Source organism: Sphaeramia orbicularis, chromosome 11 (assembly GCF_902148855.1).
Source record: "Sphaeramia orbicularis chromosome 11, fSphaOr1.1, whole genome shotgun sequence".
In the NCBI taxonomy this organism is placed as follows: domain Eukaryota; kingdom Metazoa; phylum Chordata; class Actinopteri; order Kurtiformes; family Apogonidae; genus Sphaeramia; species Sphaeramia orbicularis.
The window spans coordinates 32,707,960-32,721,130 of record NC_043967.1 but is presented as its reverse complement, the minus strand read 5'-3'; the positions used below and the strand labels follow the sequence as shown (position 1 = coordinate 32,721,130).

The window sequence follows — 13,171 nt, the reverse complement described above, 5'->3', positions numbered from 1 at the left end:
GTTATGGCACAATAAATTCACAGTTTTCTGCTTTGTTTACTGGATTTCCCTCTTAACATGATGCTGTAAAAAGTAAAATCTTATAGAAAAAAAAAAGCCCTTTTCATGCTTCATCACAAGGTTTTATATTTCTGTATGTCTATATTCCTTACATGTGTACAGATGGTGTTCATCTACATTCAGAGAGACTCCACTTTAGCTGTCAGTACTGTGTAATCACCACATTCAGTGTCTCTGTTGCATGGAATAATAATATAAGACAATGTTGACGCAATCCAGAGTATTTAAAGCAGAGTTTTTCGACATAAATGGTAGCAAAAACACTTTAAAATGTGTCTGATTGAGCAATTAACGTAGAAAATTGGAGTTAAATGTGTTGCTTTAGGCCAGGAACAGGCTACAGTGGGTTACAGATTCTTTTCCATTTAGATAAATTATCCTGTGATCTGTAGTCAAATTAAATTTAACCCTTTAAAGCCTGACGAGTCATCGCTGACGCATCCTGTGCATATGCAGTTTGGATGGCTGTAACTCCTTCGCTGTTTGTGTAACTGAAAAAATTCCAACAGTTTCTGAAAGCTGAGACATTGTGCTTTATAGGTTTTATTGGGTCATTACGGTAATTTCACTCATACCTGTACTAAAAGCTGGAGAAGAGGCCGTTTTAGCAGTATTATAACATGCAGTAAATTGTAAATACCTGCTAGATTTTGAAAGTTCTACGTGCACTTGAAAAATGGGCAAAAGGGACTCATTCACAGCATATTTTCTAACCTTTTATAGTCAAAATAAGAAAAAAAAAAAGTCTAGAAGGACCATTTTAGGCTTAGAGTTTAAAGGGTTAAAGTAAAGACAATATTATACTCATATCAATGTTACTACTACAGCTGGGTGTATCGATCTAAATATCGTTAGGTAGATAGGCAAATATTTAAAAATATGTTTGTAGTTATTTAGAACATTTGAATTTATTAAAGATTATAATGTAATTTGTGTCTCTTATCACATATTTAAGGGACCCTGTTTATAAGCTGAGGACTGCTTCTGGGGTGTCCTATTACAAAATGTATATTGTAAATGAGTTGTTGATCTTAACTGTTTGTAGTAATTACCTCGCCAAGGAACAGTGGAGGTTATGTTTTCATCTGGCTGTTTGGCTGTTAGCAAGATAACTCAAAAGTTATGGACGGATATTTGTGAAATTTTCAGGAAATGTTGATACTGGCACAAGGAACAAATGATTAAATCTTGGTGGTGATTGGGGGGGGGGGATCTGCCTTGGCAGAGGTCTGCGCTCTCTGAGTGCTGTTCTAGTTTTGTAATAAATTGAACTGATTGATTGATAGTATCGATACCAGGGTGAGTATCGGTTTTGGATCGATACTAGTGTGATGAGACTGATACTTTTGTTGCAGTTTCTCTTCTATACGTCCAGCAAATTAGACAAATTTCCTCACAGAGTTCATGTGAGCACAGCTTCTCAAGACTGTGTCAGCGTACCTCTCTCTCTCTCTCTTTCTCTCTCAGGCACACTTTTGCCCACCCCCCGTGCACTCTGCCAGAGAGCAGAGAGTTAGAGCACTGACTGAGAGCAGCCTGTGATGGCAGAGAGAAAGAGAAGCGCAGTGTGGTGCTTATTCACTGCAGGTGACAGGGAAACTGCCACGTGTGATATGTGCAATAAAGTCATTCACCACTGTGGTAACAGCACACATTTAAAAGGGGAATTATTTCATTATTTTTATACTGTTAAAATGTTTTATATTGTAGTTAGTTAATGAAAAAAAAAACATGTTTATTTGCCTAAAATCTTTGTCATGGTTTTTTTTAATCATAATTATAATCAAATAACTAAAGGAAAATTCACAAAATTATTCAATGATCATGACATTTCTAGTATAAAGTATGTATGTATATATGTATATATATGTGTGTGTGTGTGTGTGTGTGCGTGTGTGTGTGTGTGTGTGTGTGTGTGCGTGTGTATGAATGTATGTGTATGTATATGTATAGATAGATGGATGTGTACGTATATGGGTGTATATATGTATGTACAGGGTGGGGAAGCAAAATTTACAATATTTTGAGGCAGGGATTGAAAGACAGTGTATGACCAATTAGTTTGTTGAAAGTCATGAGAATTTATTTGCCACAAGAAAATGTACATAATAGAAAATGTTTTTATTCTATGTGTCCTCCTTCTTTCCCAATAACTGCCTTCAAACGCTTCCTGAAACTTGCGTAAGTGTTCCTCAAATATTCGGGTGACAACTTCTCCCATTCTTCTTTAATAGTATCTTCCAGACTTTCTCGTAATAGTTTTGCTCATAGTCATTCTCTTCTTTACATTATAAACAATCTTTATGGACACTCCAACTATTTTTGAAATCTCCTTTGGTGTGACGAGTGCATTCAGCAAATCACACACTCTTTGACGTTTGCTTTCCTGATTACTCATATGGGCAAAAGTTTCTGAAAAGGTATGGATAATAGTGTTAGGTATGATTATGACATCAATATATGTTTGGTTTCAAAACAATTGACGTAGTGCCTGCTGAGAAAAAACAACTAAATGTTCATTGTAAATTTTGCTTCCCCACCCTGTATGTATGTATATGTATGCGGCCATGGCTCAGATGGTAGAGCAGGTTGTCCAATAACCGAAGGGTTGGCAGTTCAAATCCCGCTCTGTCCATGTGCTGTTGTGTCCTTGGGCAAGACACTTCACCCTCCTTGCTTCCAGTGCTGCTACTCACACTGGTGTATGAATGTGTGTGAATGTTTGGTGGTGGTCAGAGGGGCCGTAGGCGCAGATTGGCAGCCACGCTTCTGTCAGTCTGCCCCAGGACAGCTGTGGATACAGATGTAGTTTACCACCACCAGAGGGAGAATGTGTGAGTGAATGAATAATGGATCCTCTGTTCGCACTTTGAGTATGCGTTCATAGAAAAGCGCTATGTAAATCTAATCCATTATTATAATTATTATGTATGTATATGTATATGTGTATGTATATACAGGGTGGATAAAAAAAAAGTAGACTGTCCAAAAAGTGCCCACCAAATTTACAAGTGAATGTTTTCATGAAAGGTCTTTGTTTGCCTATGTTGATATGGACGTCCTGCATCTGTCCATACCAAAATTTATTACATAACTGCATGCATGACTTCACATGGGCCCTTTTTAAGAGGGGGTAAAAAAAACTTTTCCTCCAAAAAATTAAAGGGTTAAAATTGGTTGAAAAGCCTTAAACTGTGGTGCAATGCATGATTCTTTGGTTTTCTCCACTGCGGTACCCGAATTAACCCTTTGTTTCTTGTCAGGTAAACTTGAGCAATGGGTATGAATTGGAATGTGTTTGAAAGTAACACCATGGTTAGCAAGTAATGACTACCCAACTGCATCCCAAAGAAGGTTAATTAGGTGCACATTACGAGGAGTAAGTCACTTACTTACCCTGTTTTTGTCCACTTAGTCCTCGACATGACCTCCATCTCTTTGGATGCACACTTGCGCTCTCCTTATCATGTCCTGCACTGCTCACCTGATCATTCCTCTGTCTCGCCGCAGGATGTCCACTTCGGCTCTGATGTGCTGTTCAATGTCATCAAGGTCACGTGGTGGTGTCTCATACACTTTGGATTTCAAATGTCCCCAGAGGAAAAAGTCAAGGGGCGTCAGGTCAGGAGACCTGGGGGGCCATTCCACTGGGCGGTTCAAGGCAATGGCACGGTCACCAAAAAGCTCTGTAAGCCGATCCGTTACTGTTCTTCTCCGGTGTGGGGGAGCACCATCTTGTGCCCACCAAGCACGTGCCAGTTGACCATTCGGCTGAAGATGAAAACATGGCATTGCACGGAGAGAACGAACAACGTGTTCATTCAACATTCGGAGATAATCATCGCCGTTGATGTTGTAGCGAAAAAAGTATGGTCCAACAATTGAACCACTTCCAACAAGACCGATCCAGACCGTCAAATGCATGTTCAAAAAGCACATGAAAAGCATTCACCCCAGTGTACGTGTACATTTGACAGGAAACAAAGGGTTAATTCGGGTACCGCAGTGGAGAAAACCAAAGAATCACGCATTGCACCACAGTTTAAGGCTTTTCAACCAATTTTAACCATTTAATTTTTTGGAGGAAAAAATTTTTTTAACCCCCTCTTAAAAAGGGCCCGTGTGAAGTCATGCATGCAGTTATGTAATAAATTTTGGTATGGACAAATGCAGGACGTCCATATCAACATAGGCAAACAAAGACCTTTCATGAAAACATTCACTTGTAAATTTGGTGGGCACTTTTTGGACAGTCTACTTTTTTTTTGATACACCCTGTATGTACATATTGTTGGTTTAGACAAAGGGGTGAGAGCTAATAAGCTATGCTTCTTCTCACTCCTTTTTGAATATGACTTTTTTTTCTTTTTCTTTTTGCATGTATCATTATTTTATGCTCCTTGAATTTTCATTTATATACAGGGTGACCCAAAAAAACAGGAATTTTTGAAGTGCGTATTGGCAGACATGAGCAAGTGGCAGCACTGCGAGACAGTGACCTTGAGCAAGTAAACACACCCCCATTTTAGTAACCACTGGCGGCTGTGCGAGAATTGTTCGGTAACCGTGTGATCTCAAGATTCGGTAACGTTCCCTGGCCCCCTAGATCGCCAGATTTGTCCGTTTGTGATTTTTTCTTGAGGGGCTATCTCAAGAGTAAAGTGTACACGACTCGACCAAGAACTCTGGATGAGTTAAAACAGAGAATTCAGGATGAAATTCACAGTATCCCAGCTGAGATGTTGCAGCGGTCAATGAGGAATCTCAACAGCAGATTTCAAGAATGCATTCGAACAGGAGGATGCCATCTACAGGAAGTAATTTTAAAAAATGAAAATTCCATCATTGTTTCTTAAATGGCATGGTTTAAGGTTTCAATTACTATGAATAAAATATTTTTCTTCCTTCACTCTTGGTTTTATTGGATTGTTAAAAAGTTCCCGTTTTTTTGTGTCACCCTGTACTATATTGTGCAAAGAAGTCAAATAGTAGTAATCAGGAAGCTTGTATCATATCCATATTCAAAATAAATATATATATTTTTTAAAAGTATCGGTATCGGCGATAGTAGCCCAGTATTTACTTAGTACCAGTATTGCCCACCCTTAGTTACTACTGGCCCAACACCCAAAATGGTTACATACTGTAATAGTTCTATTGGCCCCAATAGTCCCAGTCTACAGTGACATTTTATGATTTATAGCAGATTATTTTGTCATCTCCGTGATCCAATAGACCCACTATGAGAGCCACTGCTTTCTATTTACAGGTGTTCCAGTGGAGATGATTGATTCGAACTGAGATGGTTAATACGCTTATCGTCACTCTGTCCTCGCACCACTGATGAGCCTCCTCACAAACACAAATGCCGGACGAATCACTGCAGACGATGTGATTCAGTGCTGTTTTCCAACCTGTAATCCACCTCCCTTTGTCTCCCTCTTAGTTCCCTCCCTGTTTCGGTGCCTTATTTGGTCATTATTTTCAGTCTGACTCCTTAATGAAAACAATGGTCACAGTTGTAAATATTTATGAATATTTGGTGCTTCCATGTCCAAAGACTGACTCACTGGTGGCTTTTATTTTATAATCTATTCTCTATATTCAGCCTGTGTTATCAAAGTAATACCAACAATCACTCAGGGTAGATTTATACCATAAAGTAGATAACTCAGTATGTGATGACAGGGTTTGTGAGCTAAAAAATGACCTGTAATCTCTCATCAGTCTTGTCCTCCTCTTAAATCTACCTGATTGTGTGGCAGCCAGCTGGAGGAATTAATGTTCCATACTGGTAGAACACACACAGAGCAGGCTGAAGATTACTTTTTTTTTTTTTTTTTTTTTTCAGTCAGGAGCATGGGTTCCAGGTTTCTAAAAATATGACCCCATACATGTATCTTGTAGAACCCGAGTGTACACTGGGTTATATTTCACAGCTTTCAGAGCCCTCACCTCAAACTTAAAATATCAGTGCAAACAGCAAATAATGGACAAAATGTAAGTTAACTGAAAACACAACTTTTTTTTTTCCTTTGTAGACCCAAATGTTGGTAAATAATTTAAAAAATAAAATAAAATTAATCAGTCCCTCCAGGAAGTTGTGATGTGATCCCAGCATTTAATGGGAATTCAACTTATCAATGCTACTTTTCTGCAAATTTTACTAATTATTGTGTCGTCCCAAGACTTTCACCAATATTGAGATTGTCAATGCTATCTCACTGAAGGGTTGTGAAGATCCCAAAGTGCAGACATTTATTATTCTTTCGGTAATTTTATCTTGTTATAGTACTAAAAACAACACAACCTTTGTCATTGTCATTTATCATTGGCCAATGCACTTAAACATTTAGACCAGGAGTGTCAAACTCATTTTAGTTCAGGGGCCACATTCAGCCCAATTTGATCTCAAGTGGGCCGTACCAGTAAAATAATAACAGTGAAAAAAGTAAAATTATATTATGATCAGGTTTACATCTACAAAGTTTCCTTAAAAATCTGAATAACATCAACAACTTGAATTGTCTTAAGAAAAACAAGTGCAGTTTTAACAATATTATGCCTCGATTTATCAGTTTATCATTTACACATGTGCATTACAATCGCACAAAACATTTAATAACAAGCAGAATATTGGTAAAATTGCATTTACTTTTCTTAAGACATTTACGTTTGTTCAGATTTGTTCATGTTATTCACGTTTTTTTGTTAAAGTATAGTTTGGTAATGTTAACATTTTCATGTAATTTTACTTTTTTAACACCAAAAAACACAGAGGATTTAGGGTTGACATTATTTATAGGTTATTATGATAATATTTTACTGGTCTGACCCACTTGAAATCAAATTGGTCTGTATTTAGAACCTCAATTACAATGATTTTTGCACCATTGATTGTTAATATCTTCAGCATAATTTTTGCATTTCACAAATTCATCCCGCAGGCCGGAATGGAACCTTTGGCGGACCAGATTTTGCCCCCGGACCACATGTTTGACACCTGTGATTTAGACAGAACTGAAGAAGTCTCTTGTTTTAGAGACAAAATGCTTTCAAAAGAGCTAAACCAAGAAGAACTACCAAGAAGAATGATGACCTGGGCAAATGAGAACCTACATAGACATCTTAAACATTTAGACCTCATGAATAGAAAGTAATGGAAAAATTTTGGTTTAAATGTGCGCATGAATGTGGGAAAATGGATGTAGTGCCACCTAAAAAACCTCTGCATGCAGCAGATGTACCAAATTTAGTAGGTGTAATGGTCAACAGATCCAGACTTAGTAAAAAGCCTCTTGGAGCCCTAACCGAAACCTAACAGGAAATCCACCATTTTGGTTTGAATATGCGATTTGTGGTCATTTTTTGCCACTTCAATAAAATCTGACTACAGAATTAACCTCGTAAGACCCAACTATGGGTTTTCTGTCCAAATTTGTGGACAAGAGTTTCACAACTTTATACAAAAAAAAGAAAATAAAACTGTCCACCACAAAGGACATTCCATAAAAATTTGAAAAACTGCATCTGAAAAAACTGTTGCATCATGATGTTTCCAAAATAGGCACTTATTTAATAAAAACAATAAAAAGCTTGTACTTTGCTGACATTTCCTGGTTCTCAGGAGGTTAACCCAGTCAACTTCAGATTGTGTCACTGTAATATGCCACATTAAAACTATTGTCGCCACATCACAAAATTCAGTATTTAATCAGAATTAGCTCAACAGGTCCCTCTGATTTCATCCACTGCACCTAGACACAGTTCCATGTATCAGGTCTAGAGGCCTAAACTGGGATTTTAGTAGGAAATGCATTGTTTGTTCTGAACTGTTGTGTAGTGTTGGCACAGGATGTGATATTCAACGCCTCTGAAGTCAATATATACACACCTACAATAAACACTCGACTATGTTCTGATCTGGTTTACACAGAGGTACCAGTGTTCAGCCATTGCTCCTTGCAGCCTTAATTTATAACTTTGTACTTGGAGGTTTAACTGTGAGTCTGAGTGGAATATTAAAGTGGAAAACCCCTCAGGAGAAAGTCATTTATATAAATTTTTCGGAAGTTTTTGTCATTTTTTGTGATGAGCCTTATTGGTAAAACTGAAATACTCACAACAGTGCAGATACAGTCACGGAAAAAATTATTAGACCATCTAAAGCACAGGTGTCAAACATGCGGCCCGGGGGCCAAAACTGGCCCGCCAAAGGGTCCAATCTGGCCCCTGGGATGAATTTGTGAAATTCAGAAATTACACTGATGATATTAACAATCAAGGATGTTAGAATCATTTTAGGTCAATTCAATCTCAAGTGGGTCAGACCAGTAAACTGCTATCATAATAACCTAAAAATAATGAAAACTACAGATTTTCTCTCTTTGTTGTAGTGTAAAAAAAAGAAAATTACACAAAGATGTTGACATTTACACACTAGCCTTTTACAAAAAAATGTGAATAACCTGAAATTTCTTCAGAGAAGTATGTGGAATTGTACCAATATTCTGCCTCTTACTAAATGTTTTGTTTATTTGTAGATCCACTGTGATCTCTAAGTTGTGATTCATATGTATAAATTATAAACTAAGGCGTAATATTGTTAAAATTGCACTTATTTTTCTTAAGAATTTTATGGTTCACATTTGTTCATGTTATGTTCAAGTACGGTTCGTAGATGTAAACATTTTTATTACAGAATTTGACTTTTTTTTCAGTCAAAAACATAGAAAAAAAACTTTGGAGTTGACATTATTTATAAGTTCTTATCCTATTATTTATATTATTTTACTGGTCCAGCCCACTTTAGATCATATTAGGCTGAATGTGGCCTCTGAACTAAAATGAGTTTGACACCCCTGTTCTAAAGTCATCAAAAACAATAGTTATGTAATCAAGTACTAACTCCTGTGTGTATCATGTGACTGAAACAGACAGAAAAGAAAACACAGAATGTCTAAAAGCACTGTTTTTGTCAGGACAGTGCCATAGATATTGATGTAAGAACTGAAGTGATTTTGGTTATTATCAAGAAAACATGGAAAATGACTAGATATCAGCTCTGAAATTCAACTCTTATGAGCTATTTTTGTTGTTATCGTTATATTTATCCAAACAAATGTATCTTTAGTTGTACCACGCATTAAAATGAACAAGAAATTGAAGAAAACAAGGGGTGGTCTAATAATTTTTTCCACGACTGTATATTCTCACTGGAACGAGTTACTTTTGATTTATTGTACCCAATTATTTTTTAAAAATTTGTATGAAATAAGGTATTTTATTCATAATAATCTCCCCAAAAAACCTATGAAATCTCTAATGAAGGCGTTCCATAAACCCCTAAAGACATTAAAGCTGATCAATAGGGTCTGATGTCAACTCCATTCCGGTTTATAGACCAATAAATAGACAGACGCACACCATACACTTTAATTTCAACACCGTTTAAAGAGCGTCTAAACTCATAGTGTTAGCTCTCCTCTTTGGGAGCTCTTCCTCTCCCATCCAAGCCTTGTATCTGAGTGTACAGCTGCTGGTCCACAGATCTGTGTGAGGTAATAGAGACTGTCTGAGCAATCCTCTGCCTGAGGCACAGCTGAGTCAGACTGAATTGAGAAACTGCGCTTGAGATAAGACATTCAACTGCCTCCTTGTCCTCTCCACAAAGCCAGATGAGCACATCTTGATGCCCTGTCCAGAAACAATGAAAACACAATCTCGTGCGTTTTGCAGAAAGCTTGGATCATTAGCAGGATGGATGTCATTCACACAATAAACACAGCCGGCAACGCGCAAAGGTGACCAGTTGTTTGCAAAGAAGAAATCATGTTGAGTTTATGTGGTAGTATGAGCAGATTTATGAACAATCTGTTTATCTGAGTCCAGTTTTAAGCACAAACCTGGATGGACTTCCATCTGTCCAATCCTACCCTTCCTGTGAGAAGAGCTTTTGTTTTTACAATATAAGAACCCATTTATGTATCTTAATTGCATATAAAAATTCAAATTCCTCTTATAAAACTCACATTCTAATAATAATTTGAGGCATATTTATCAGTTTACTAGCAATACGTTAGAAAAAATTAAAAGTCTAACAAACCCAATGTGCTTTTAAGTGCACAAAGTGAACACGCAACTAATGTATTCAACAATAAAACCAGAGATTAAGGTTTTTACTCTGTTTGTGTCTGTTTGGATGACGAATATGAATCATGTTAACCCTTTCATGCATAGTGGTCACTACAGTGGACAGCTATTCTTCAACTGTTCTCTTGTATATTCATGTTTTTTTTTTGTTTTAGTTCTACAGGGTGTCTCATAAGTCTCCATACATAGGAGACATAATACATTCCATACATATATGGTTCTAACATGTATTTCTTTATATTTCTTCTTTATAGTTCTTCAGCAGACATGCATTGAAATGTGTTCCTGACAAAATGGCAGCCATATAGAGCATATTATATAAATAAAAATGGTTTATGTCAAGAAATGTTTATTTTTCCTATGTATGGAGACTTATGGGACACCCTGTATATCACCCAACACAGCGGATGCTTGTACATCATCCCAAACAATGCAGTTCATGCAATTACTGTAACTTTGCTGCTCTTGATAAACCTGATCTGCATTTTAGAGTAAATCAATTGCTAATTCTAATTAGACAGTAATTAACAGCTGGGCAGTTCTTTAAAAATATATATATACTTATATATATTTTTTGCATATTATCTCCATGATTTGAGTAACAACTGCTATTCGAGTATATTAAAAAGGTGAGCTTTAGCAGCATTAAAAATGTTTTTATGTCATAGTTTTTACACAGTATATCACTTTCTGATGATGGGTTTTAAATACATGTTCATTTGCTTCACAAATTAAACTCATGGTGTCCAGCTGAAGGGAACATTTTTGTAACTCCATGACAAATAGGGTCAGAAAAAATGTTAATTGCATTGTTTTTTTCATGCCTTAAGATAAATAAAAACACTCAAACACTCATGAAAGGGCATGAAAGGGTTAAAACTATATAACCCAGTGGTGCATGTACTTACTTTACAGAAATGACTAGCATGTATTAAGTGCATGTCAGATTGTACTGTGTATGAGAACCCAGTGCGCATATGGTGGTCAGTATTTTAACTCATGGGGCTTTAGAAGGTCTAATGAGCGCACATATCGGGTTGCGTGTGTTTGCATGTCATATAGAAACTGTTCTCCACTATCAAACATGTCTCAATTAAAGGTGTAATTGACAGTCTTTACCTCACAACCCCGTACATAACGAGGATGTTGCCCAGAAGTCCCACCACGCAAATGACGGAGTAGAGCGCCGTGATGGATATGGCTATGATTATCCCTCCTGCGCTCCTCGCCGGGTTCTGCCGTTCCGTACCGTTCTGCATTCTGTCACCCATCAAACCGCTCTCCTCGTCCGGGAAGGTGACGTTGAAGGGGATGACAGAGTAGAGGTCTGACAGGGAGAGCTGGGCTCCGGACACCGTGTACGGCTCCATGCTGAGGCGCTGTCCACCCTGTCCGTGGTGCTGAAAACTTGCTCACACAATAGAGTAAAAAAGGGAACTTGAATGTGAACAAACGGGTGTGAAGCTGAACAAAGACAGCCAAAGGGTCTCCAAAAAAGGACGCGCAAGAGCGGAGAAGCGGTGCGTAAAAGTGTTCTATCCAGATGGAGCAGGAGGTGGCCCCTCAGCAGCGCTCACTGTTGGCTCTGTGTCTGTCCGTCTGTCCGTCTGTGTGTCTGTGTGTCTGTCCGCTCCAGCTCTGTGTACCTCTTACACCTCAGCCCCTCGGTCGCTCTCTTATACCCGTGCGTCGACGTCAAGGCTGCGTATTTCTACTTTCATGGGCGTCTACAAGGTGATGTTTGAGACATAGTTTACATTCTGTGAAGGGGACCACGTGTGGTTTTTTTTGGCTTTATAAGCTTAAAAGTGAAAGGACATGTAGGGCAGAGTGACTAATCATGGCAAATTACAAGATAGAAGGAGAACTCTACGCCTGTCTCTGGAGATTATTACAGGGTCAGCCCTGTTAGGCACTAACTCCTCAGTCTCTGTGATTTATTTAATTCCACATGAATAAGGATGAAGTTTAATCGATGATATCACTTAATCAAAGATACAGAGACAGTAGAGAGAGAGGGGTTTTTTTTCTTAATTTTTTTCACACACCAAGTGCTACTTCTATCTCCGTTCCCAAATTAATTTTTTCTCTATATTTAACCTTTCTGAACTGATTTATCACCATTTATTTATAATATACACTGTAAAAAAAAAAACAAACAAAAAAAAAAACGTAAAAAAGCAGTAATATTCCGGCAGCAGGGGTCCCGAAAAAATACGGTTAGATAATGGAAAATAACTATCTCATAAAAATACGGTAATTTTCCATAATTAAAATACCGTTTTTCCCCTACTTTACATACGATTTTGCTTTTTTTTTTTTTTTTTTTTTTTTTTTTTTTTTTACATTTTAATGTTTAATAAAGAATATTTACATGTATTAAAACAATCAAATTACCTATATATATATATATATATATATATATATATATATATATATATATATATATATATATATAATTTTCAATGAGACTAAGTTGTGCAATCCATTGATAAAAACTGTATTTGGACGGTTTATCAGTGCTTATATATGTTACACATTCACAAAAATACATTTATTCAACATTTTTGTTGTGAAACCTCCTGTAATTACACAAGATATTTGTCAATTAACAACCAAGTCTTGTTAAACTTACAGAACAAATACTTCTTTAACAGTTAATTGTCAGTAATTTTATCTGGTTTTAATTTTTTTTTTTTTTTTTTTTTTTTTTTTTTTTTTTACAATATTAAACTTTAAATTAACAGTTTAATCTCATAAATAGAAAAGAAATATTTGTGAAATTATGATACATTTGCAAATGTATTTTAACTGTATTTTTCTGTGAAAAAAGAAAAAACTTTTAAAAAATGTAAATTTTATGGTTATTCACAGTTACAGTTTTTTTGTGTGTTATTTTACATTTGACATGTAAAATCACAGTCTATTTTTGTCATTTCATTGATATTTTCCTGTATCT

At 36.6% G+C, this 13,171-nt stretch overlaps 1 protein-coding gene across 1 annotated transcript in view; it reads right to left on the bottom strand.

The window, feature by feature from the left end:
- The window catches only part of oprd1a (opioid receptor, delta 1a), a 54,876-nt gene extending 43,204 nt beyond the window's left edge, over positions 1-11,672 (bottom strand). Inside the window, exon 1 of the mRNA XM_030147082.1 lies at positions 11,332-11,672. Coding sequence (XP_030002942.1) covers positions 11,332-11,582 — 251 coding nt within the window. The 5' untranslated portion in view covers positions 11,583-11,672. The remainder of the gene's footprint in view (positions 1-11,331) is intronic.
- Between the last annotated feature and the right edge of the window lie 1,499 nt (positions 11,673-13,171).